The sequence below is a fragment of the Mugil cephalus genome, chromosome 17, assembly GCF_022458985.1.
Source record: "Mugil cephalus isolate CIBA_MC_2020 chromosome 17, CIBA_Mcephalus_1.1, whole genome shotgun sequence".
Classification (NCBI taxonomy): Eukaryota; Metazoa; Chordata; class Actinopteri; order Mugiliformes; family Mugilidae; genus Mugil; species Mugil cephalus.
Window position 1 is genome coordinate 17,616,408 of NC_061786.1, and position 27,362 is coordinate 17,643,769.

Below are 27,362 nucleotides of genomic sequence, written 5' to 3' on the forward strand. Positions count from 1 at the left end.
CTGCTTGTTTGAAACACCAACAGAGCTGACAGACAAAAGCTCTGGTTACCAGATCTAGGTTTAAAAAAAACGGGGTCCCATCGTTTTCTGACCTCTTTGATTGCAAGTAGACTTAAAATTTATTTTAAACCAAATGATCAATTTTAACAGAAGGGTTTGATTTAACTCAATCCACCGCGCGCACCAGTAGTTCTGGTTGTAGGAACACTGCCATCCCGTACTGGAGCTGAGCTGAGCTGAGCTACTAGACTTTGACTGGGTGTGGCAGGCTAAACGCTGGCTCTCACAGTGTGAAAGTGTGTGTCGGTGTGTGTGCGTTTGCACGACTCTTAGCCGCAGAGTCGACAGAGGAGGCCTGGGGGTGGTATCCATGGCAGAGCAGGATTATTTGTTCTGTTGGACCACACAGCATCAGCTCGCCACCGTGTGTGTCCCTTTAAGAAAGTCCTGAGCAGCGTTCGTGCGCATGCATTCAAACATGTGCCGCTTTATCCGGCCAGCAGTTTGTTTGTTTTCTAGAGGATATTTTTTAGGCTTGTACTGTGTAATAGACTGATGATGTGTTGTTACTCTCTGGAGCCTAGATATTTTGGTAGTTCATTGATTTGGTGTGTGTTTTCCTTCTTCTTCTTCCATGTGTAACCACGGTTGCACTATTGGTGAAACAAACGCACACAAAACTCATTTAGCATCATCCGAAAGCAAATTTTAAAAAAAATTCATTTACTGCTCAGGCCTCTTGCTTCTTGGCTGCTCTTTGCCAGCTGCAGTTTGGTGAGGGGCTTCCAGACATTTGCAATATGTAAAAAATGCATGGCAGGAGTGGCTGCGCACCGCATGGGTGTGGGCTGCATCCTGTGTGCGTTTCTGAAGCTGCAGCCTCACTTTCCCTGAGCGTGTGTGTGTGTGTGTGTGTGTGCGCGCGCGCACACGTGTTCTTGTACATGTGTGATGGACCCCAGTTCTAAGCTCTGGGCCCCGTCAGAGGAATTGCCGGAGGGGTACGTTTAATTCAGTTTCGTTATGGATCAGTAGAGAATGTCAGTCGTGTAAGTGTGTGCATATGAGCCTGTGTGTCCTTATGTGTGTCTGCTGTGAGTCATTGATCAAATATTTTGCTTGCAGAGATTTAGAGCACTCCCTCAATGGGGCCTCCGACTCCGGCATTAGTCCCTCCTCTGCGAGCGAAGCAGGCTCCTGAGTGGTCAGATGCTGTGGCGGACTTGGCATTTTACCTCCAAGGCCCCTGCGTTCAAACATATGCATTAACCATGACTCCATCCTCTGACTGTTGTTCAGATGGGGCTCCTTGTTTCCATAAACAACAGACAACAGTGTTGCCAGTGAGGTGATGCACAAAAAGTGGAAACCAGCTTCGTTATTGTCGAGCTCTCTTGCGCTTTTTTGGATGAGTTTACCGAGGAGTGCAGGGACGTGGAATCACAACCTGCCAGTGCTGGAGCCTCACGTCTTATCACTTATTCAGCCGCTCTATTTTTGGGAAAGTTGTGACATGTCGTTACGACGCTGTGCGTGTGACTAGCAGGACAGGAGAAGTAAACAACGTTGAGCATCTCGTGACAGTTCGGTGTTCTGCTGGGAAACTTTTGGACCTGGCATTCATTCATGTGGATGTCACTTAAGCCCTTTTCACACTGAACGTTTTTTCGCGCGGTGTGAAGGGGTCGATCCGGCGTTTCCACCCGGGAATTTATCGACTCGGCTGCAGCGTCAACAGGCGTCCCGCGTCGACCCGCTAATTTACACCGTGACGCTGATGTACCTGCTATGTTTGTCTCTGAAGGGCAGAGGTTTATGTCCGTTTTTTTCAGTCACACCAATCAGATCTGTTGTTACATGATTGTTAATGGAAGCGCATACGTGAATAAGCCCTACGTCATGTTTGGGAAATCGCACCTATCGGGGGAATGTATGTCCGACTGTGTTGTGGATGCCACAGTTTTTTTTTTTCATCTGCGGCAGATAACGGGCGCTGTGCAGTGATTTATTCGAATATCAGCAGCTATTTGAAAGAGCGGGGGTTTGACTGGTCCATCCGACAGGTCATCAACAAACTGAAAGCTTTAAAAAAAAAAAACAACAACCTCCTGATAAACGACAGGATGAGCGGGAGCGGCACAGGACGCAGCATGCTGTCCAGTGTTTACCTCGCGGTGCTCCAGTGCATTGAAATGTGTAATGATGACTTTGTCGACGCAGTGATGTATGAGAGGGAGGAGAAAAGGGGGAGGTCAGCCCTGGAACTGCTGGCAGAAAACCCACCAAGGTGGGTCGACCAGGGTCTGAATATCCTGTAGCAACTCGCTATTTTCCTTTTCAAACGGTATTAGACATGTACCACCCACCAAACCAGACCAGACCAGACCAGATCCCATAGCAATGACACACCTTGATGATGGCAGCAGTCATCCCCAGCAGGATGCAGCCTGATACAGGCACGCATGCAAAAACAAACAACACAAGGTGTTGACCTGACAACACCAAATTTACTAGATCCCGAACTGATCAAGTATCTGCCCATCGGACCCAAAGACCCCCACTAACAACATTCTGTTACCAGACACCACAGACACTAATTCAGAGGCACAAGGGAAATCTACACAATATTTGGAAGGCGGCCATAATATTATGCCTGATCGTATTTTTAATTATAATAATAATAATAATGATGATAATTAGAGAGTGAAGGCAACATACTCAGTTTGTCTTAACACTTATTGTCTCTGAGTCTAAGATGATTTAATTTGATTCATTTAATAATATAAACATATAATTTGGTGTAATTTCACGTTAAATATATGCTTAAATCTGCACTTTAGGACTTTTTAATCTTTAACATTACCACTATTGGTCTTAATGACCTTGTGTATGTTTCTAACTGCGGTTTCATATCATGCACAGCAACAACTTTATTGTTCTAAAACTCATGTTTACACACAGTTGGATGCTAAGCAGTTTTCCCTCCTACTGCCTCGCACATTTTCTAAAACAAAGGCTCACACTGATATCCGTTGGGTCTGTTAGCGATATGGCGTTGTGGTCTAAAAAAGAGCTTTTGTCGTGCACATGTGCTGATTTAAAAACTCCCGATAGAAACCAGGTTCGCTCTCCATATTATAGACACATCTTTGTTTTTTTGTTGACATCCCACTCAAGAAATGTGGCTCTAGTTAGTTAAACAATTTGCACAGCTGAGTTGAAACACCCAAACGGTCTAAAACCTTTTAGCCGCAACATTAAAACCATCAGTGATTGATGATATTATTATGAGGTAATATTCCTCTGATGTTTACGTGGTTTATGCTTTCATATGTACCATCGTAGCAGACCAGCCCACTCAAGTATCAACGGTTACAGGGTGTTCCTTGCATCTTGTTGCTGTGTGTACCTGGCCAGACCTTCTACCATTGCTCTGGGGCTTAGTTCTGATGCTCATGTGTCCATTGCTGGTACTTTCAGCAGTAGACGGGAGACAGCATGGACACCCGGACTGGAACCAGCAAACACTCTCTCAGCAATTTGAGCTACAGTATCTTGTCTATTGGATGTGACCGTAGGGGCCGACCTTTACTGCCCACGTGCCTCAGTGAGCCGTGACCGCTCATGACCCTTGCACTGGTTGAACATTTACATTTTATTACCGCTGTAGACCAGGCAACACCTCACAAAAGCTCTGTTTTTGTTTTTTTAAATAGATGCTCCCACTCAGTCGTCAAGATTTGACCCTGAAAAGTCAAAGTTGTCCCAACAACGTCAACATTGTGTACAATATATATCGATATAAAAGTCTATTGCAAGAAGGGAATTTAAGGGAATAATGGGATATCGCCAGACAAGACTTCACGAGTTACAGCTCATTCGCAAAACAAACACGTACAAAACATAATTGTACTTGTACGAATTTTCAGAAATTGACAGCTGACATGATAACGAGACAGTCACCAGTTAGTGGTCATAATGATGTGGCTGGTCGCTGAATTGGAGGAAAGCTCAGTTCATGAGAAACACTGTAAACTCCCACAAAGTTAACACAATAAAACCGCTTTGATTCTGTAACAATACTGTTTTCTGTTTCCCTGATAACACCTCCGGGTCTTTACACACGCTCTCGTACAGTTCTCGTACTTTCTTCATTGTGTCTGAGTTGTGCCTCCAGGGATTAAAGGTTGTCGTCTTCTCCAGTGACTCAACAATGTACGGGCTGAGTCTGTGGCTCCAACTCGAGGACAAACTTACAAGACAAAAAAAAGTGAATGTAAACCAGAGCTGAAGCTCCCATTGTAACGCTCGAGAAAAAAAAAAAAAAAAAGGGATCAGCACTCCAGGAGCACGTTGTCTTGTTTTGTTTTCTGCTCACTGTGCTGCTCTTGTTCTTATTCTCGTTAGGAATGTGCTGTGAACGGAGAAAAACGTGTTCACGATGCACTTAAGGTGAGGCGGAGAGATGTTTAAAATCAAAATCCTGATATGTTCCTTTTTTTACTCTGCGCTGCGTGTTGCCAACTATTTATCCGAACATTGGTTGCGTGTTGATGGTTCTGGGTATTGTCTCGACAGTTAGAGTTTTGTAGAAGTGGGTGAATATAGTGACTGAATTTCTTCACTGTAACTCAGTTTCCGATCGTGATATTGACGGATTTAGAAGCAGCAAAATGTCCTTTTCCTTCAAATCAATGATTGTTGAGGTCAAGCATGAGCGTCTCCGTAGCCGTCCACACAAACACACACTCACACACACTACATCATAGAAGTGTAGTCAGTTTGTTAACGTAACAACAGTCCGCCTCACCCTCAGGCCAGCTCTTTCCTCTCCTCTCCTCTCCTCTCCCTCCCCTCGCCGTCTCTCAACCCAGTAAGGCGACCCATTCATCAATAATTGATAATTGGCTGGGACAGGTGAGATGGAGAGGCAATTTGTCGAGAGTACGGTGTGGGTGCACTGCCAGGAGATTGGCGCAGAGAAGGAGGAGGAGGAGGAGAAGAAGAAGAAAGAGAAGGACTGAGGTTGGGGATTTGAGCCGCTGCTCAAGGACTCGCGGTCAGGGGCCAGCCGAGAGGCCGAGCTGCAGCTGATGAACCACTACATAATCCTGCTAGTGTGTGTGTCTGTGTGTGTCTGCGTCTCTGTGTGTGTGTGTGAACTCAAGGATATGTGCATAAAGAAGCGGAGTAACTCATATTCGAGAGCTCCCGCCCACATACTGAGACTCGGCTTCAGATTCCAACCGATATTATTTATATAGCGCAAATCCCTTTGATGATGAAGAACTTCATGAAAAGCTAAAGAGGAGAGGTGTTTTCTTCAAAATAGGCAGATATGCTATAGATGCATGAAAAGGAGTTGGTTTCTAGCTTCCATCAGTGCTGTTGGCCCCATTGTTTTATTCCGTCTGCGCACCGATTTTATTAGGAAAGAGCAATTATATATATATACAAATTCTTTTGTTGTCATTCAGACAATATAATATTATACACACACACACACACACACACACACATCAATATAATACATCAACACCTCTCTTACACGGTCACTCAGAGGTTTACACATGTATTTTTCTGCTTGATATGTAACAAGATCAGGGGTCAAACACAACATGTCCAGTTTGCATCCAGCTTGTGACCTTTGTTGCAAGTGTTTTTTCTTTTCTCAGCAATATTATGTAGTAACCACACAAGTAAAGAGATGCGTTCAAGATCTCTGATGAGCAGAAATGCTGCATTTTGTAAAATTTTTTATTTTCTGTATATACACAGACCCGGCATAACAGTATGGGAGGGAAAACTGCTTAGCATCCAACTGTGTGTAAACATGAGTTTTAGAACAATCAAGTTGTGCATGGTTTTCTCACACTGTACATGTAACTGTAGTCAGAAACATACACAACATACATCAAGACAAATCCAGTGGCCATAAATAACACTCTAATTCTGAATTTACCTGCGATGATGCGTTTTAATCTGCACCTGGTTTTATTTACCAGTAAATCTTGCGTACGGGGACACACCTCATTCTCCTTCACAGTAAAACATTTATTTTTTTCTATGTTTAACACACTCAGTTGCGCAGTTTAATTTATGTATTTTTCTTTTCTTTCCTTTTCGAACAAAGGAAGCAGTGCCAAGACTTATGAGTTTAGAGCTCATTAAGAACCACCTGGCTGAGCAACCACCGGGAACATCAGTACAGCGAGATCTTAAAACGATGCACACGCACACGGTGTAAGAATTTAAAAATGCGAAACACATGTTTTAGTCATGGATAGCTGCTTCTTCTTCTCTTTTTTTTTTTTTTTCTTGTATGGATCCGTGTTTTGCTGCTTCCACATGGAGGGAGATGGAGCGAGGCCCACGCTCTGATAGTGTGTGTGTGTGTGTGTGTGTGTGTGTTTGTGCTGCTCGGCCTGGGCATTGATGGTGTGTCTGCTGGGTGCTGAGTGCTGGGCAGAGTGAGGGAGTGAAGGAGTACTTATTGATTTTGGCCACACATCTCTTCTCCTGAAAATCCCTTGATTGCTTTTGTTCTGCTCCCCGTCCTCCCTCTTTCTGTCTCGCTTCCTCTAATGAAACTCCAAATGAATTGGAGCACGTACCGACTGCTCCCTCTCTCCCTCCGTCTCCCCCCTCTCTGCTCGTCTTTGTCTCCCTTTCTCCCCGCTGATTTCTCTATCGCTCCCTCTCCCTCTCGTTGTCTTAATGTCTCCCCGTCTTCGTCTTACGTTCCCTTCCTCTTTATCACTCCTGTCACACTTTCTCCTCCACTATTTTATCCGTCTCTCTGTGTATCCGGTTTCCTCTCCCTTCTCGCCGTCTCCTCTTTCCTCCACTTCTCCCACCGCTCATTTCTCCCACTTTCCTCATCCGCCGATGAGGACGAGAGGTGTTTTCGCTACAAGCAGCAGCTAAATCCGTTCTTAAAGAGCGACTCAGGCACATTACCTCCTCAAACAGGCTGATAACCCTTCAACAGTCTCTATCAGCTCTCGGATCTCTTCTCGAGCAGCCGCTTTACACCTGCTGCCCTCAGCCTCTCGCCCGTTTCTATACGTAAACTGTGTCTCCGTGTGGCGCAGTGTGACTCTCCGAGCTAATTCTTCAGATCCGAGGAACCACCAGGCAGGAACACCTAATAGGCAAATAATCACTGAGCTCAGCTTCCGACTGGAGAGAAATTAGCTCAATCAACACACAGCACAAGGCTCAAAGGAAACTCCACCAGTTTTACACATAAAGGTCAGTTAATAGTCGGTGTGCTACTTCTCAGCCTGAAAAAACTATTGTATGATGTCTTTTTGTGGCACTGGAGGAGTTTCACTACAGTCTTACACTACAGACTTAGTAAGAAGCTTCTAATGGGATGATGTTATTGGTTATTGGATGCAGTATCTAGCGTATGTTTTGCGTAATCTGTTTGAGGACTTAAGAGGATCACACTTAAAATCAGGGATGTCTCGATTAAGTTTTTTATACAATATCGAGCTTGTAATAATCAGTGTGAACAATTCCTGATGTCCTGATCTGGTCTTAAATGAGCATAATGTCCTCCACCGAGAGGGTGGCTCGTAAACTAGACTCCAGAAAACCTGTGTCTGTCCTCTACGTCAGGCTCAGGAGGACTTAAATCATCCTAAGGCATAAACTCTGCGACTCTCCCTGGAATGTTTTTTGTGTTGGTTTTGTCTCCAGGAAACTTTTCTCGTCGTTTAAATGCACCGTTCCGTGTTTGTTGTTCTCCTCTGTGTATAAAGTTTTTTTTTTTTTGGTTTTGTTTTTTTTAACTGAGTTGATAGTTTTGAATAACCACCTTCTTGCACAATCTACAAGTTTCTGTCAGACTGACTTCATTTTCAGTCAGCTGTTTTCATACAGCGTGTTTAGTCATGTGATTTTTGGTTCGTGTCCTTCTTCGGTCTTTGGCAGCGTTAACACCAGCCAGTGAAAAAGGAAGACGACCTCAGGGACGTTGTTTCGGTTTATGGCAGAGCTAGAATAAATAACTACAAAACATCGGGCTTGGTTGAAGCCCGGCACCGACCGGATCATCTTAGAAATGCAAGGATCGGCCCTGAAACCGGTTGGTAAATCCTTAGTTCAGGTGTTAAATGTGATGTCAGAATGAATAATTGAAAGAAAAGCTATAGAAGCTGAAACCGGCTCGACTTCTATTGTGTGTCATGCAGGGTCACAGTTCAGGCGTTAGCTTGTGGCTTCATATCGCTGACTTCTGCTGAAAATGACTTGTAGCTTGTGGCTTTTTGGCCAATAGTGTGACACACACCAATATTGCATGTAGAGCCACTAAAGTCTGCTCTTCATTTTCAGTCCGTTTCTCTCATTTCTCTGTGTTCTGTGTTTTAAGACTTAAGAGCTGCTGTTTGCATGATTTGACCAGTGTTTGCTGTACACTCTAAAAAGCCTCTACCAGCCTCGATACGTTTGCATCAGTAAGGGTTTCTCTTGTGGCAGGAGAGTATCTACCCAGAAGCAAACTAAAAACTGAATTAGAAGAACAGTTATTTCACTTTCTTCAACAGTTGTAGAACCTATGAAAGAGTCTCTGCCGTCTGAAAGCCCCCAATCAAAACAACATCCCTTTAAACGCACACTCTTCTGCTTTTGTTTTAATTCAACATTAATCCAATATAGTGTCAGCATTTCGTAGCGGTTTCCTTCGCCCAGACTTGTTTTTTAATCTTGGGTTCATCACTTTCACTGGTTATCGTTCTGTGCATCTTTCAATAGAAACAGAGATGTCGGCCTCCTGAGATTTCTGCCACTATCGCACTTCAGTGGAGGTGAATGTAATTTTGTTGGGCTGGAAGCAGTGAAAAGCAGACAACAAAAACCTTAACCCTCTCCCTCTTAGTGTTGCATTTATACACAGGAGAACTCTTCCAATTTGGATTAGTATCTATGAGGAGTAAACTCTGCGGGCTGGTGTTGTTCATTTATAGATGTCTTCAAATTTCAGTTTGGAGTTACACTAACTCGTTTGTTTACATCATATTAAGTGTTTTGTTGTAGTTTCTGTTCTAAAAACACAAAAAAGCACAACAGTGAAGCATTAAGGATCTAAAATCTGAGGGGACTGAAAGAGGAAGGTGACTCAGTGATACCCACGCTTTAGTAATGAGGGTAACAACGTAGAAAATGTGTGAGATTTATATAAGCGTGTTGGTATGTACACACAACTCTCCTCCTCCCCCCGGGGGACTTCATTGTTCCGGCTCATCAAGTGCGCATCCTCGTGTTTTATGTCCGCTCGTCGTGCACCTGAGACCGAATGTGCAGCTACAGCAGATAGATTTGCATTTGCACAGTTTTCCCCGTGGACGGCCATTGTTCCGCCTCATGTGATGTGCGTATGTTTGACCCTTTTACCTCTTTTCTTTTTTTTTTTTTTTTTTTTTTTTTTTGCCTCCTAGGGGAGCTGGAAGAGGAGATGGAGAATCCAGAGATGGCGGATCTCCCCGAGAAACAGAAACACCAGCTCAGGCATAGAGAGCTCTTCCTGTCCCGCCAGCTGGAGTCCTTACCAGCCACACACATCAGGTACACTACTGCAGCACACCTCACCCGAATCAATCGGAGCGTAACACGATTCCCTTTTCTTCTTTGGAAACTATAATATCCACACAGCGCGCTCTTTTGACTTCAAGTACTTGTACCAGGGCTGAGATTAAAGCTGCACTCGCCAAGTGTTTTGATCTTTTTCGGTTACACAATTGAGTCAAACAATTCTCTCATAACAAAGAGAACACTTCTGATGGACTTTTCAAGGAAAATGTGGGTTCTGTGATATCAAAACAGGACGGAATCAAGTGGATAACAAAACTTTTTTACTAGTACTAAAATAATTGTAATGCCTGCCTGTTGTGAAGAAACTTTATAAAAAAAAAATAGAAAAAGAAAACCTACAAAAACAATTTATTTGTGGTTTCGTCTTCCGTTAGAAGAACTTTTCCTGGGGCGGCTCCTGAATAAAAATGTTTTTTTATGGGATTTGGTGGTGGCTGGAAATGTTGCTCTTGGACTGGAGGAGTTCATTCAAGGAGTTTATAGTACCAGAAATCCTTTAATAGTTACAAATGTTAGAATTTCACTCTAAAACATGGATTATATGTGTTACGCCAACAATCATTACAGTGAGATATATTTACATGTTGACAAGCCACAAAACATTAATCCAAACACAACACTTAAAAAAAAAAAAGTATTTCTTTTGTTATTTTTCCAACTTTACTGACAATGCTGAAGTCATATTCAGCCAAGATTTTTTTGTTTTTCTTTTTTAACAGCACTTGTGGTTTTGCTAGCTCTATATTTCTCTCCTACCTGGAAATTCATCACATCACCTGATGCTTAGATGCCTAGAGAATGTATTTATTACAACCAGTACGAAACAATCAGTTTTTACATGTTGTTAGAGGAGTAACCAAACTTACAAAAGATGATATTTTATTCCAGCTTACCTGGTCCGATCCTTTCATCTCACCACATCTCTTTGATGTAATAACATTTCAGTTTGGAGCTGTTGAACTTGAGGCTTGTTTGGAGCCACTTATAGTTCATACCTCGTCAGTCTGACTCACTCTGTAACAATGCCACCCAAACACTAGATGGCGCTGTGTATTTTTGCCAATCAGGTGAATTTTTGTTTCTACTTCAACAAAAGCGACTGAAGCTTTCGGTGAAATTTTGACGAGTCATGCACATGTTTGTATCTGTAAAACCTCCTCACTTAAGTTTTCCACCTTTATTGATGGAGATGGAGAAGCAGTAGGAAATACTAAATACACTACTACGGAGCATGCAAATCACAATAACTACCTATTTCTCCTCCCATTCTGGCACCCGACAACAAAGCCACATGACATTCTGATGACATTAAGTGAACGGTGGCCTCTTCCCACTGAACGTCTCATCAAAGCTTTACATCACCCTCCTCTATCTGGCCTTTAAATCTTCATGATCAATTCAGTCTGTTCTGACTCATGTGGTTACATTAATCATTAGTGGAGTATGTCAGTGTTCATGTAAACACAACAACGGATCATAGAGTTGCTTTAAAGAAACCTCTGATCAAACCGTTTCACACTAAACCTGTCAATTCTGTTTCTTCACGATACGTATCGCGATACTTGAGTCACGATATGATACATTATTGCGATATTATACATAGTCCACTGAGAAATTTTTAAATGAAGCTTAAAATACACATATGTATATATGCACATCAATTGACAGTGATTATTCATTGGACAAATTGGGTCAAAAAAACAATATTAATCCAAATCATCCATTTCCAGTTTATTGCACTTGTACATAAAAAGGGGTTTGTATAGGTCCTGAAGTTGTTCATGATCAGCCCAAAACCCGACTTTATCTTTTTCAATTAAAATCAATATTAAGACATTTAAAATCGATATTGTAACAGATGAAAAAATATAGTGATATATTGCTATATCAGTATTTTTCCCCTCCCGTTATTTAGACTTACTAATTTCTACATGCTGTGTAAAAGTCTCGGACTAATTGTGCGATGGAGTGTGATCATTAATCGACTCCCATCGCTTACGCCATCTGCTTAACATCAACCTGTGACAACTAAGAGACACCGTAACAAAATAATCCACTTGTGCGCACACACACGGGGCAATAAATGTCACCAGAAACCTCCTTCCACATATAGACCTGCCGCTTCTCATCAGCGAGCTACAGCCAAACCCGTCTAATCACCGCCGCGTTATTACTTGACATTTCTGCAAGTGTCGCAGGAAGCACAGACTGACATCTGCGAGAATAAAAATACTCCGACGAGCCGTTTGTTTGGTGAGAATTCAAGCTTGATTAAGTTTCCTAACTTAACACCAGCGAGGAGGTTACGCGAAAGACGTCTGCGTTCGTCACCCCGGCCAAATTTGCTTAAGCCCGGAGAGGTATGACTAATTAGCTGGTAAATAATGTCAATTCAGACAGTGGGAGTTGGTGGACGGAGATGAGTGCTGCCAGTGTCAACACACCGGACCGTGATTTATCAAATAAGAGGCCGAGCCAACTGGAACTAAATCAATGTGGTCGCTGCAGATTCTGCTCCACGCTACAACAAATGTCGTCCTGTTTGGGTTTTTTTTTTTCTTGCAGAGGAGTTTAGGCCAGCTTTCATCTCACACTTACATAACCAGCAAGTCCCAAGTCCTCCTGTTCTATTCTGTGCTTCACATGTTAAATATCAGCGTCTCCCTCTTTTCCTTCCCCGTCCTTTAACACTTTCCTCACTTCCCCCTTTTTTTTTTTTTTTTTTTTTACATCCTCTCCGGGGCTGCAGAGGAAAGTGCTGCGTGACACTGCTGAACGAAACAGAGGCCCTGACGTCCTATTTGGACAGAGAGGTACGTCTTCATCCCCGGTAACGCGATGGGGTCTCCTCAGCTATCATTAGGTGTGTTAGATTTCGCTTTGAGAAGAGAGCGTGTGTGTGGAGGAGAGAGTCTTATGAGTTTAAAGATTCCTGCTTCCAGATGAATTATTCAGCGTGTTGACCCAGAATGTTCTTTTCTCGTACAGTAATGAGGAGACGAGAGACTAGTGTGTATGTGTGTATGTATGTGTGTGTGTGTGGGGGGGGGGAGACACGCACACACACATACACACTGATACTCCTCACTTTTTCGCCGCTTGTCCATCTAACTTCCTCTTCCTCTCGTTCCATCCTCCATGTCTCTTCCTGCCATCTGCATTTCCCAGGATGCCTTCTTCTACTCGCTGGTGTACGACCCTCAGCAGAAGACCCTCCTGGCTGATAAGGGCGAGATCCGCGTTGGGAACAAGTACCAGGCGGACATCACCGACCTCCTCCAGGAAGGTGAACCGAAACTCAAATCATAACGGTTTTTAATTGATGCTGTTTTCCAGAATAAATTATTCAGGGAGAAGCAGATTATCCTTCTCCTGCTGGTTATTTTTTTAGCCGTCTCTCTGCATTAATGGGGAAGTTGTAGATGGTTAACTTGATGTGACTTTTCTGCCATAAGCTAACTTTTACTTCAAATGTTTCTTTTCTTTTTTTTCTCAGTAAAAGATCAACTGAGCGATTTTGATTGCAAGCTAGGTTTCCATGACAATCACAGTGTGGCCACATGATTATACACAATCAAAGCATTTAAAATGACAGATTACTGCCTTGGTGCCGCGCAAGTGGTGACTTTTACAGTCACCTGCAGAGATCTATTGGTGGCGGCCTTGTTCATAAAAATGTTCCGTGCCCGACATTTACAAAGTTTTTCTGTTCCCGGCAAAAAAAAAAAAAAAAAGTTCCACTTTCTCCTACTATACGACTGAATATAGTAATCAAACGTGCATTACTCTGCATTACTACGGCTGAACTGTAAAGCTACTTCAGCGTCTTCACCTTCCTATTGAAATCCACAATAGTTGGTCCAGACAATGAGTTTCAAATGCTACAAATTTAATTCTGCCAGATTTGGCATCCGTCGTTTCGCCAGAATTTTATTCTCAGCAGGTGGGCGAACCTCTGAAATTGCAATTACGGCACCGTGGGACACCAGGCTCTGCTAATTAAACCCGCGTTAATGGAACTCTCCTACATGTGTTAGGAGCTCGGCTACGTTGGCTGCTTGACAGACCCCACCTCTTCAACTCTGGGATTCATTAAAGCTGTACACAAAGCGGAGTTGTTGTTTTTTTTTGTTTTTTTTTCTATCGAAAAATTAGGAAAAAGTTTCCTCTCTGCGGAGTTGGACGACAGCAGAGAATCACCGGTGTCCCGTTTTCTTTGTGTCCTCAGGTGAGGAGGACGGCAGGGACCTGGAGAAACTAGAGGAGAAGGTCTGGGACCCCAACAGTTTGCTGACAGAGAAACAGATCGACCAGTTTTTAGTAGTAGCTCGGTAAGTCTGCACAGATATGCAAGAAACTGACAGTAGAAGAAAAGAATTGTCCGAGTTATTTACGTTGAGAATAATCAAATGTTTTATGCTATGTGTTGCATGAATTTGCATGGAGTTAATGTTAAACGGTTTTGTTCAAAGGTTAAAAAAAGCAACTTTTAATTTAATTGGTTAATTGTTTATGTCACATACATTTCATTCGTACTTTTTTATTTTATTCGTAATACCTGGAGTTACGTCTGGAAGCTTCTTGATAAAAACAAAACTCCAGGAAGTAACTGAAACGATACTGTGCTATCAACACTTTTAATTTTATCTGTTCTTTTATTTGCATGTTAATAATACCAATATTATAAAATAAGGAAACAAGGCTCATGCAAAGGCTACTCCAAAAAAGCTCAAGCACACATGGAAAGAAGTCATCTCTTTATGCTAAGCTAAGCTAACCGGCTTCATATTCATCATGTTGAAAATTGATTGCAGCAGAATTGATCCTGTCATTTTATCTTTTCCTGACGTCTTTTTATTAGAGTTTCCAGTTTTTTTGGAGCCAGATATGATTTCTTACCAGCGTTTGCTTCTTCTGTGCTAGTTAGCTGCAGGCGTATTATTGGCCTGGCAGAGCTGCCGGTGACTCTGTCAATTTAACTGTCTGGATAAATAGTTCCTTACGTTGAACACCAGGTGCAGATGGTCCAAGTTTGTTTCCTGACTCTTTGTATATGTTTCGTCTTTACCTTTCACGTCATGTTTGTGTCGTCTAGGTCGGTAGGAACATTCGCCAGAGCTTTGGACTGCAGTAGTTCTGTCCGGCAGCCCAGCCTCCACATGAGTGCTGCTGCAGCCTCCAGAGACATCACCCTGGTGAGATGTATATATATATATTTATATATATTTATATGTAATGTAAACAAAAAGCAGGTTTGGGTTAAATGGGCATCACACGGAACGAAAGAGAAGCAAAGCTGTTAATCTCGCTGTTAAGAAACTGCCTGTGGTGCACACGTATGCTCATGTGTGGATGTTTGTTAGTCTGCTGGTGACTGTTGAGGCCTGTGTTTGGTTATCCCTAACAAGCAGATTGCCTCAGAATCCACTCTGCCCTAGATCTTATCCTCATATATAAAACATAGATTTGAAGTCTTCCAGCTACCCAAACACATACACACACACACACAAACACAACCCAAAGCCTCGCGTAAGGACCTGCATCTAAACACATGGACTTAACTCCTAAAATATTATCTTACTTGCAGAAATTAACTGCGTAATCGTCTCTAGCTAACACGGATTTCGGTCTCCCATTCAGTTCCACGCTATGGACACCCTCCACGCTACAAGCTATGACATGACTCGAGCCATCGCAGCGCTGGTGCCTCAGGGGGGGCCCGTCCTCTGCAGGGATGAGATGGAGGAGTGGAGCGCCTCGGAGGCCAACTTGTTCGAGGAGGCGCTTGAGAAATACGGCAAAGACTTCACCGATATCCAACAGGATTTCGTAAGTGGCGAGCCATCATCGAGTACACTACTGTTAGCGTTCCTGTCGCGAGTCAGACGCCATTTACAGTGTTGACGGTGTCTTATCTGCCCAAAATATGTAAAAGTGAAACTAGGAAACCGCCAACTAAACATGCATACAAGCACCTTGACACTGTACAAGTTCTGTTAGGTGTATATTACTCATTGCAACTGCAGCTAAGTCAGAAGTTTTCCTTCAAAAATATTTTAGAAGTTACCTATAAATGATTTATTTGCTACATAAAGTGGTCATAATTAGCATGTAATTAGCAAGCTCCAAGAGCTGTGGAAAGACTGGGGAATGAAGAGTTTCTGTGGATATTTATTTATTTATTTAACTGGACATTAGAACTGTATTTTTTATATGATTTCCGGTTCATGTTCTTTGCTTAATCCAATAGTTCGGTTATGAAAGTTGAACATGTTCAGTAGGAACCCAGTGCGCACGTAACTACTTCTTCTGAGTGCAGAAACCCCAGGAATAGAGAGCTGGACATCTGCAGCAGGCATTCACGGACTTCATTTAGGAACTTTCTCCAGGCTGATTTAGATTTTATACGACTTTTAAGCACAATGGTGGCGCACTGTAAACCAGCGCTGCGGCCGGCCATGTGGTAAGGGGGTGAAAATGTAAATGCAAGGCGCATTTTCTAAAGGAATACGGTTTTGTTGAAAGGGTGGAAGAAAGTGCCTCTCTGCTGTAGCTCCTCTGTGCTTTCAGCCCGGAGAAGAATGGTGCTGCCTTTGGTGGACTTTTTCCTTTTGTGCTCTCACCGTGTGCGTCGCTCCACCACCTGGTGGCCGGCCGCTGTCAGTGCCGCTTGTTTCCACTCAGGCTTTCTCTCCAACAACAGGACCGTACCACCATTATGGGTGGGGCCACCTCTTGACAGCTCATTTTTCCTTTCCAACTTCTCAGAGGGAAACTTTAGAGTTCAGCTTCGGTAGCTTCCCAGAATATATTTACCTTTTCTGCGTGGAGTCTAGTCATAAAAATTCCAACCTCAGCAGCTGCACTCAAACTTCTCCTCCTCAAGGGCGTCTTTTACATCTATAAAATGTCAAGAATGGTTAAAATCGTGTTCGGTTTGAAACTAGATTTAGTTCAATAGAGGAAAAACTTTCCTTCCATTTAATAACCTGTAACTTGACCTTAATTTCATTATTAATATAATCAGTAAAGCGTTATGTTGATTTTTCTGTTGAAGGACTAATCTTTTAATCAGCTAAGTGTTTTCAGCTTTAATTTCACTTCAAGACTTTCTCCAGCGGTCTGATGATTGAAGCCGACAGCCTGTCACTCACAAGTCTGCCGCCACGTCTCCTTTAACCGCCGCTCTGAAATAATAATTATTTTGTCTTTTCTCTCCTTGTGCAGCTGCCCTGGAAATCCCTCACGAGTATTATTGAGTATTACTACATGTGGAAGACCACGGATAGATATGTACAGCAGGTAAAGACTTCTATTATACATCAGAGATATACCAAAAAAAAAAAGAAAAAGATGGTGATGATGACCCTGTGTCTCAGTTTATATCAAATTGTGAGGAGAGGAAGAAGAAAATAAACTAAGGGCAAAACCTGAACTAATTTAATGTAATTTAATGAGATCACTCATAAACCCTGTCCCCATATAACAGGTTTTATAAAGGGTTTCAGTCTTTGTAGCTAGTTAACCCACCCCAGATGTTTCAGAGTGACACAATAACAACGAAAATATATTGAAAATATATTGACGTGATCACTCTCTATCTGAAAACACCTTCAATGACGACGATATGACGGGAATGATGTTTCCTTGTAGTAAATGTACACACCAGTTAACATGCCATACACTATAATAGAGAAGAAATTAGTAGAGGACCAGCTGCATAGATCTATTGCAGCATAACTCAGGGATGGTTCAGTCCAACCTGAACTATAAGCTTTATCTAGAAGGAAAGTCTTAAGCTTAAAGCAGAGATGGCGTCTGCTTCCTGAGTCCAGACTGGGATTCACAGGAGAGGAGGCTCTACCTCCTACTCTACTTTTTTCAAAATTCTAGGAACCACAAGTCGACCTGCACTTTGCCACCGAGGCAAACTGTTGGGACGATGTGGTCCGACGAGGATACGAACACACACACTACTGTTAATTAGGTAGATCCATGTTGACTCCATGTGATTGCTTTTTACCTGCTTATTTCTTTCACACAGTGTTTCACGCAGCATTAGGAGCTAACTACATATAATCACACTGTTCTTCCTTTCCTTACCCCTCCTCCTCCTCCTCCTCCTCCTCCTCCTCCTCCTCCTCCTGTGTCTCTTCTTCAGAAACGGTTAAAAGCAGCCGAAGCAGAAAGCAAGTTGAAGCAGGTCTATATCCCCAACTAGTGAGTACTTCAGTGCACTTTTATTTATTTTCTTAATGAAATATGTAATATATTTCTTTTTGATTCATGTCCACGTCATGTGCTCATTATAAAACCTAAAAAAAGAGAAGGGCTGCAGCGACATCTCTGGTATTTTAACGCTGGCAAGTAAAGCCCAGACCCTCCTGTCACTGTGTTAGTATTCATGGCACCTCTCAGTTCAGTGTCAGTATGTCTGCGTCTGGCAGCCGGCTCGTGAATCTTATCTATTCTCTTAGTGAACGTAGCCTGAGCTTGGCCCGTCTTATCTTTGTCTCCGGTCTGACCCCGCCTCTCTCTTCGTGTGCCCTTCCAGTAATAAGCCAAACCCTAACCAGCTGAGTAACAATGTAAAGCCAGCTTTGGTAAATGGAGCAGCAGGGGCGGTGGCGGCGGCGGCAACGGCGGCGGCGGCAACGGCGGCGGGGGTGGGGGTGGGGGCGGCGGGGGCAGCTGTCCCGGGACCTCCAGGCACAGGGCCGACCCCCGGCCTGGGCCGAGCCTGTGAAAGCTGCTACAGTAAGTCCTTCACTCGCGCGAGTAACTGCTGTTTCTTTGTGTGCAAGACATTTTCATGCAATGAACTTGAAATAATTGCTTTGGCATTCGCGTTTATGCAATTATGTTCAGACGAGGCTGTGGAATATGCTGTATGTGCTTTACTAAAAGCCGAATGTTGTGCATTTAAATGCCCTTTAAACAATGTATTTACAGATACATTTATTAATTAACAAGCCTCTTAATACAGCAGAGCAAACCACTGACTTAACAGCTTAATGACAGTGGTAGTTCTGTATAAGACGCCGTGTTGACATTTAAAATGTCAGATAAAAGTAGAGGCAGGGAGATGGTTATCGCTAATAGACTGTCAGAGCTTCGGATCTTTGAAGGAAAAATCATATTTAATGTTCTCTTTTTTAATTTAATCATCTTAATATGTGCTCAGAAGTTATTATGGATCATTTAACAAACACAGATCCGGTATGTGCTCTCTGTATGTGGCACACATTTGATAATGGATTTACATAATGGAAGGGGAAGAGAGGATAGCATTACGTGCCCCGCAGCAGACGAGTGTTTGAATTATTCTAGCAGCTGTACTTAATTCACTGATGAATGATTCAACTTTTTTTTCTTTCACTCTGGTGATCGTATGCGTGTTTATTACGGTGTTAGACCACGCTAGCGTTCGCCTGGAAGCATCATGTCCTTATGATTGTCTCTGTGTGTGTGTGTGTAGCCAGCAGCTCGTACCAGTGGTACTCGTGGGGACCCCCCAACATGCAGTGTCGCCTCTGCGCTTCATGCTGGACCTACTGGAAGAAGTACGGAGGGTTGAAGATGCCCACGAGGCTGGACGGCGAGAGGCCTGGACCCAACCGCAGCAACATGGTACGAGCTAACACACAGACGGTCGTCTTATACTTTACTATTCGTATAAATATATAAAAATATAAATAAATATAATATAAATTCAGGCTGATCAGTATCCCTACACTAAAAGATATTCTCGAAAATCCTCGGGTCGTCACGTTTAAGAAGCTGAATCCACCAAATTAAATATATAATAAAAAATTAAATGATTGCTATAAAAGAATACTATAATAAACTATTATTGAAAAAAGATAATATAGTGTTTCCTTTAAACTAATTTCTGCTTTTAATGCCCTTACAATAACAGCAGCTAGTGCCCATTCATGTTGTATAAAAAATACACCAGTCAGCCATAACATTAGGACCTCTGATATGGAGAAGTGAATAATATCGACCATCTTCTTACAATTCACTATTCTGCTGGAAACTTTTGGACCGGACATAACTAAATCCTGCAATTTACCCCAAATGTTTTCTCTGTTATCAATCAGGTGATAATTTGACCCGTCTCTACTGTGTCGGTGCTGTTAATACATAGTCCAACTGTACTGACCCCTTTGGATTTATGGCATAAAATAAAGATGTTTTCTCTTTTTTTTTTCCTCCAGAGCCCTCACGGCCTTCCTCTGCGGCACAGCGGCAGCCCCAAGTTCGCGGTGAAGACCCGACAGGCTTTTTACCTGCAGACCACCGTCCTGACGCGGGTGGCGCGCCGCCTCTGCCAGGACATCATCAAGCCTCGATATTTGGCCAGGCACCCCTACCTCCCTGTCAACACAGCAGCCATCAAAGCAGAATGTAAGGAGAGTTACGAGAGAGTCGACGTGAACCCCCGAGAGGCCTCCTCTTCTTCTGTCTCTTCTGGCTTTGCTTTATAAACGACTGCATCGTGTCTCTGACTATCTACAGGCGCCCTGCGGTTACCGGACGGCCCAAAAAAGCCTTTGCCACTGAAGCCGGTGGAACGTAAACCTCTGGAATCTGTGGTTCAGTATTTAGGTGAGAGGAAGTCGGTTTTCTGATTTAATTAGTTGTGGTGCACATTTGGTTGATTTGTTTATTATTTAAATGAAGACGCGTTTAATCTGAACCTGGTTAGTTCAACATATTTGGCATTTTTAGAAATGTGTTAAAATCTTGTTGATCTTTTTGAAATTGTCTATTTTTATTTCTTCTTCTTCTGTCTTTTTAAAAAAAAATATATATATAAAACTACCTTTTATATTCCTTCACATTTGGGAAAGGGAGACGGCAGATGGAGCAGGCGTCATATTTTAAAAATTACAAATATACTTCCAGTGCTCTGGGCTGTGCCTGGATGGTCCCAAATACGCCGTTTGTTTTGATTAATTAAATTCAGCGCGAGAGGAAATTATCTTGTCGTTACAAATGTAGCAGCGCGGATCTGAGCCCCTCGCTCTCATTGCAAATAATTTATGGCTCATCACGGCTTTTATTCTGCGTCTTCTTCTTCTGTTTAACACCTCCTCTGTTCGTTGGGTGTTTCAGAAGCACACCCCCGTCCGCCCAAGCCCGACCCCCCGACTCGCGGAGCCTCCATCTCGATGGGCAGCCTGACGCCCATTAAGTCCTCCCCCATCCTCAACAACGGCTCACCCACCATCCTGGGCAAACGCAGCTACGAACAGCACAACGGACTGGATGGTGAGACGCACTGTTTGATTTCACTCCGCGTCTAATGAAAACAGATTTATTTTTATCAGTATGTTAAACAAATATTATAAACTCTCTTTTAAACCCGTTCTGTAGCCGAACTTGAGCAAACCAGCTTTAAAAAAAAATCATCTAAAATACTAACAATTTTCCACTTTAGTCATCATTTCCAGTAATCGTGCTCGTCTAATTTAATTCACTTAATACTTTTAATATAAGCCCTTTAATTAGACGTAACATTTTACTTTATAAATCACTTAAAGTAGCTTTAATTTGTGTGAAAATTGAACCAATAAGTCAGTAGTTATTGGAGCTGAAATTATTAGATTATATTAGATCGTATTTATTTATTATTTCTTTGCTTTTTAAATTTGTTGCAAGATCTTAAAATTTTTTTTTATTTATCAGTTTTAACTCTCAAATTCAAACGTATTAGATCTTTCATGAAAACTTCAACATCTCTGCTAAACATTGATTACTCGAATCCTTCGGAGGAATATAAAGGATTATCCGGGCTGTGCTCGATGCACCGCCGAGGGGTTCAAAGTTTTGCGCGGGGCTCTTTTATTTTTTTGGGTTATGTCCCACTTTCCCTCTCCCCTGTGAAATGAGAGTGAGTGGGGTAGAGACGGACCGGGAGACGAGGAGCGTGAGAGAGTGTGCAGGGTAGAGAAGAAGGAGAAGGGAGGATGGGATCGGCCTTGCTGCTTTAGCTGGAGGCTACGGTCTATGTTGTCATGGTAACAGCAGAGAGGAGGAGGAGGACGAGGAGGAGGAGGAGGACGAGGAGGGCTGGGTAAGTGTGTCCTGGGGGAGAGCGTCTCCAGTGGTCTGCGAGTCCACCTCAGGCCCAGGATGGAGCAGCACATCAGGAGGAGATTTGGGTTTGGAAATCAGCCGCAGCGAAAGGATTAGGGATTTGTGTTTTTTGGAAAGCTTTTGTTTTGTTTCGCACTCAACTTAAAGTAATTTATCAGCGGATCGGAAAAAGATTCTGTTATTATTTCTGCACCCGGTCAGGCATAACATTATGACCACATTCTAATATTGTGTTGGTCTCCCTCATCGGAGAATGGACATGGGCCTTCTGTGGTTTCTGGAAACAGGATGTTGTTAGTGAGGGGGGGTTTGGGTCCTGTGGGTTGAAGATAGAGGCATCGGAGGATGATCCCACAGATACTTTATCGGTTTGAGATTTAGTAAATTTGGAGGTCATGTTTTTTTTTTTAGTTGTTCCTAAACCATATTTGTGTGTGTGTGTGTCTGCTGGGGATGGCTGCTGCCATCAAGGATTGTCGTTGTTATGGGGTGGGGGGGGGCCGGTCTGGTCTAGGTGGGTGGTACATCTCTAAGTAACATCCACGTGAATGAACGTCCGGTTCAAAAGTTTCCAAGCAGAGCATTGTGTTATCACAAGATGGTTAATGCTGTCAGTAGTTTTAATGTTGTGGCTGATCGGAGTGTAATGTTAATGTTAGGACCTACAGAGGATTCAGCTTTGTGATCATCAAATGCAATATTTTGGTTCATGCTCTCGTAGCATCACGTTGATGGAAATCAGAGCTGATGGGAACTGGATGATTTCGCGGATTAACCAAATATCCAAATAAGTTTCCCCATGTGAACCTATAGTAGGACGTGAGTGTTGTGTTTGCTGCCCCCAAGTGGTTAAATCTTAGTTTTTCTTCAGTTTGACATGTTGTGTCTTGTTTCATTCATATAAAAACAATGAATTTATGTTTTATTGAATTAGATTCGGTGTCACGGACTTAAAACATCTGGTTTCTCTTGATTTGTACATCGGTTAGTTTATAACTTAGTCTTCATCGCAAACTCACTGATTTTATGAAGCACTTTATAATATAAACCTCATTATTAAAAGAAATATGTGCACTACATGTTTTCAAACACAGCATTTTTTACAGTCTGGCATTTGCTTGTAAAATAGAATAATTACATCGCGTTGGATCCCCTGACAATATAATATAATTTACTCGATTATAAGACGTGTAATACAATATGAGGTTTGACTTCATAAATTTGTCGAATTAGCTTCAGTTTGTGTTGGCGGTCGGTGTGTAAATTATTCCAGTCGGTTTTTCTTTTTTAATGTATGTTTTTAGAATTTACTCCACACATTTAAAAGTATTTGACTGATATAATGCTTATTTTAGCTCAGTGTAATGTTTTAAATGAATTATTTGATTCTTGTTTTGTAAATGCAAGTGAGTCATATTCTCTCTGTTCATCAACTCTATTTTGTGACGAAGTGAAATGATACCTGATGATAAAATAAGAGAATTTGTTAAAAGATACAAACACTAAAATCTACATTAACTATTCACTACTCTCTCTTCTTTAGATATTACTTAAATAATCTGATTGGTCTGATGAAGAGCTGCAAAAGATTGAATACGTGTGTATATTAGATTAGAGCAGTTGAAGAATAAGACAGAACGGAGCATGAACTTCACAAAATCTTTGCAACAGAAAGTTGTCGCTGTCGCTGGGAACTGATTTTATGAGATGAGGACAGAACAGTAACAACGTCATAGTCCCACACGCCATCAGAAATACGTTTGTTCATGTCTGCAGAATGTCTGTGATATGCTACGAGGCCACCAGGGGGCAGAAGAAGTCTAATGGAGGATGTGTTTTGTTTTCTTCCTCGCCACCTCTCACGCTGTTCTCATCCTTTTTTTTGTAGGTACTAAATCCAAAGGCCTGACTCCACAGTGGGACATTATGGCCAAACGAGTGAGTGAAGCGGGACGGCCCTCGGCCTCGATGCAGGATGAGGTACACGAACTGGACTGAACGCTCTGTGGGGACGACCTCTACTGCAAACCCCAGTGAGGTGAGACACGCAGCCGACAGGCAGCTGGACCTGTAGAGTCTCTCGAAGACGTTTTTCCCACTCGTCCAGTTAGCTTCAACTCCTCGAGACCTGTTGCCTTTCTTTAGCGTTCTTGGATATACCATGACCTGGACGACTAAGAAACTTCACAGACTCACTGGTTGGAGTTTATATGGAAGTAAATTAAGACTGTTTTTTCATGTGTTTAACAGTGTGCAACTGAAAGCTGTTTATCTTTGTGGCAGCTGCAGAGCCACCATACTTTTGCTTTTTTACTTGCACACTCATGTCGGCTTTAAGCGTTGGTGTTGTGGTCACAGCCAGAGTCATGTATGAGAGAGAGTCTGGTCAACTCAAATCATGGGCGCCATGTTTGCTACATCGGGCAGATGTGCTATGTTGAAACAAATGTCTTATTTTTACCATTAACGGGCCTATAAATCTTATTGCCAACGTCTGTCAATATGTAAAAAGCCCTCACTTAAATATCCCAGCGTCTACTTACTTTAAATATCTTAAATGAGCCTGTAAAATTCTTTTTTAGCCCAATCACCTCATCAGTCATGGACCTGTGTTTACCTTCTCCTCAGTCTCCCGTGTTCAGCATATGAAGATTAAAATAGTCTTACTGTTATTTAGTATTATCATTTAGTATTGTCTTTATAACAGTAGCACACTAGCCATAATAACTTAGTAGTAAGGGAGGCAAAGTTACGTGTCTGTTAAATTTATCTACATGGATATAAATTACATGCACACATGGGTTTCACCGTATTTATGACGGTAGCTGCTGTTTTTCTAAGGCTTTAGTCTGGATGAATAGCTAGCATAAAGCTAGCATAAGGCTAGCATAAGGCTACGGTTAGCTTCAAACTTCATTAATTTGTAAAGCAGTGTTTTTAAGATCAACGTTACTTTAATAATGATATGAGTTTATTTTTCCTGAATGAAATCTTAACTAATGTCAAATAGAGACATTGACATTCACCTCATATAAAAGGGAGAAATCAGTTGACATCCAGTTCCTCCTTTTAACCTTCTGCTCCCATAACTTTCTCTGTTTTTGTTCACTGGTTAAAACTGAGTTGTTTTCCTGATCCTGTGCTGGAGGCGTAGACTGAGCACTGTGTCATATTTTTACTTTTAATCCATTTCATTCTCTATTATTGCCACTTCTCTATGGGTGAATATTGGTTAGATGTATCTAACATGGCGCCAATGAAACACGTGACCAGCTCAGAACCAATCAGCATGGAGGGACAGATCAGACGGTCCATTCCCTTGTTGGACAGACTCTTTTAATATACAGCTCTGGTCACAGCTTGTTTCTGCTGCCTCCAAGTGGCCAAATGCATCAATGACTGATTTTAAATATACTCATCATACATTTTAATATATGAGTTATAAATGATGTATAGCTGTTAAAAAGAACAGCAGGCGCGTTAGTGCCAAGTCATGTCTCTGTAAGAACAATGCACCAAAGGTTATTGTCTAAACAACTGTCTAAACAAATGATTGAACTGTTATTTAACAACAAGATAGTAATAGCTCCATTTTTTTTGTTTTACAGCAGAGGGGGACATGAAATGGAAAAGGCTTTTTCCACTAAACCATAGCTGAGGGCAGCTGAGGGATGTTGAAGCTGGAAGGAGACAACAGCATTGGCCACCTTTCTCCAGTCAGTACGGGTCTGTCAGACGGCTGGAGACCAAACCAACCGATAATCCATCAGTTTGGCCGCGGTCAATCAGAAGATGAGCCTGACTGTACAGGACTGTGTTTATTACTTACATTTCTCGTTATTACTGTCTTTGTAATTATTGTTATTATAATTTTTTTTTTTTTTTTTTTTTTTTACCAACTATAACTCAGCTTATTGTTTGTCGATCAAACGATGGAACTTGTGATGTTTCACGAAAAATCGCTTGCGAAACCCTGTGGAGAAAAAAAAAGAGAGGGGGTGGAAGGAACGTAACATAAGCCACTTGCATCTTCTGTGTTTTTCTTTTCTTTTCTTTTTTTTTTAAAAAAAAACAAAAAAACAAGTCAGAAAGGAGACGCACTTTTATTTCAGCGACATGGTTTCAACTTGTCTTCTGTTTCATTAAATTTGAATAATGCTCTACAGGAGATTTTCTGTTGTGTGAGCCGGCCCTGCTCTTCGGCCAGAGAGGTGGTTTAACTTATTGAGAAGGACTTGGTGTTTTTTCTACCTTTTTCACAAGTAATGCATCTATGCTTCGATAATGTAATTAAAAAAGATCATTGATTTTCCCTCTTCTTTTGGTGTCTGTGCGCCTGAGGTCCGCCGCGTGGAAACCTGGGCCCCGAGTGTTCTTCATATGCAACACAATGGAAGCTTTTCCTGATTCCTTTATATCTTTATCAGTATTAAGAGGATTTAATGCACCGACGGGAACATGTTTTGTAAGAAAACGCCTGAAAAACAACTAAAAAAAAGCAGGAGTGAGCTCTGCTTTTTTACGTCCAATCTTTGGTCTGTGTGTTTATTCATTAGTAGGTTTCATTCACAGTGATTATCTGAGCTGCTGCGTGATACCAGCATCCATGGAGACAAATCAATCCACGACTCGAGGGCGACAAAATAAGATGCAGACTAGACATTAGAGTTACAAAAAAATAAGTGGAAATAGGCAACGGGTCAGGCATGAGGCTCTCCAGATGTGCCTTTTAATCTGTCAAGGTTAAGATACTGACACTGCCAGGTCAGTCTACATGCACAACAGCCAATATATATATATATAAGAAAATAAACACAAAATCCAGTTTAAGCCTAAACGTTCCTGGTGAGTGGGTCCGTTTCCTGGGATTAACACTCAACGCTGGTCATGTGAAAGCAGAAAGTTAAATATCACCTCAGTGCTTTGCTGAATGCTAATTCTGAAGTTGGGTGTGAGCTGAAAATCCACCGCGATGCAACGAGTGACCCTGACGTGATCCGGGAAAACAGGTCTGCACACGGAGCGGTCGCACCGACTCAGGTTAAATATGGGAAGTGAAACAAAAACACAGGCAGGCGAAGGGGATCAAATGATTGTGGTCTCTGGCTGTAGTACAGGAGAAATATGTTGTTCATGCTGAATTGCTTTGAAATATCAGGCATAAAATCGTCTATCAAACATGGTTACAGTGTAACCTTTATAATTTTATTAAAAACATGGATTTGGGGTCTCTGTTTGGGACTTGGTATCAGAAGTTACCCACAAATTAAAGTGAACTTCTAACTAATAAGTGCAAGAGAAAGGTTTGAAGAGATGTTAATTGTTAAGAATTGCTAATAAATCACAATAAATAATAACTAAAAGGAACCCAAATGGGCATGAAGTTAGATTTTATTTAGTGCTTTGTGGATGTATTAATTTAAATAATCCTCAATCTATCATTAAGGATTACATAATGAGAGGATGAGAAAGAATTTAAGGTATTTTTCCTTCCAAGTCTGTATCAGTGTTATGAAGCCTTGCAGCAGGTCTTGTCGGAAGCTTTGGGATCATTGCGCTTGTTAACTCTGAAGGTTGTTTATGCACCGACTCAATATTTATCGTCTCTGCCGATGCTACTTATCGTAGAGGAACGGTCTCTTCCAGTTCACTCCCCA

At 42.1% G+C, this 27,362-nt stretch overlaps 1 protein-coding gene across 2 annotated transcripts in view; it reads left to right on the forward strand.

The window, feature by feature from the left end:
- The window catches only part of mta1 (metastasis associated 1), a 41,346-nt gene extending 15,329 nt beyond the window's left edge, over positions 1–26,017 (forward strand). The window contains exons 4-18 of one of the 2 annotated variants that reach the window (XM_047611574.1): positions 9,447–9,573; positions 12,350–12,413; positions 12,769–12,886; positions 13,829–13,931; positions 14,696–14,795; positions 15,241–15,429; positions 16,828–16,902; positions 17,762–17,820; positions 18,155–18,357; positions 19,079–19,230; positions 19,821–20,010; positions 20,122–20,211; positions 20,722–20,877; positions 23,594–23,743; positions 25,317–26,017. In XM_047611574.1, the coding sequence (XP_047467530.1) occupies positions 9,447–9,573; positions 12,350–12,413; positions 12,769–12,886; positions 13,829–13,931; positions 14,696–14,795; positions 15,241–15,429; positions 16,828–16,902; positions 17,762–17,820; positions 18,155–18,357; positions 19,079–19,230; positions 19,821–20,010; positions 20,122–20,211; positions 20,722–20,877; positions 23,594–23,703 (1,736 nt within the window). In that variant the 3' untranslated portion in view covers positions 23,704–23,743; positions 25,317–26,017. Of the gene's footprint in view, positions 1–9,446; positions 9,574–12,349; positions 12,414–12,768; positions 12,887–13,828; positions 13,932–14,695; positions 14,796–15,240; positions 15,430–16,827; positions 16,903–17,761; positions 17,821–18,154; positions 18,358–19,078; positions 19,231–19,820; positions 20,011–20,121; positions 20,212–20,721; positions 20,878–23,593; positions 23,744–25,313 lie in introns of both variants that reach the window. The other variant, XM_047611573.1, reaches the window with a different exon arrangement.
- The last annotated feature ends 1,345 nt before the right edge of the window (positions 26,018–27,362 follow it).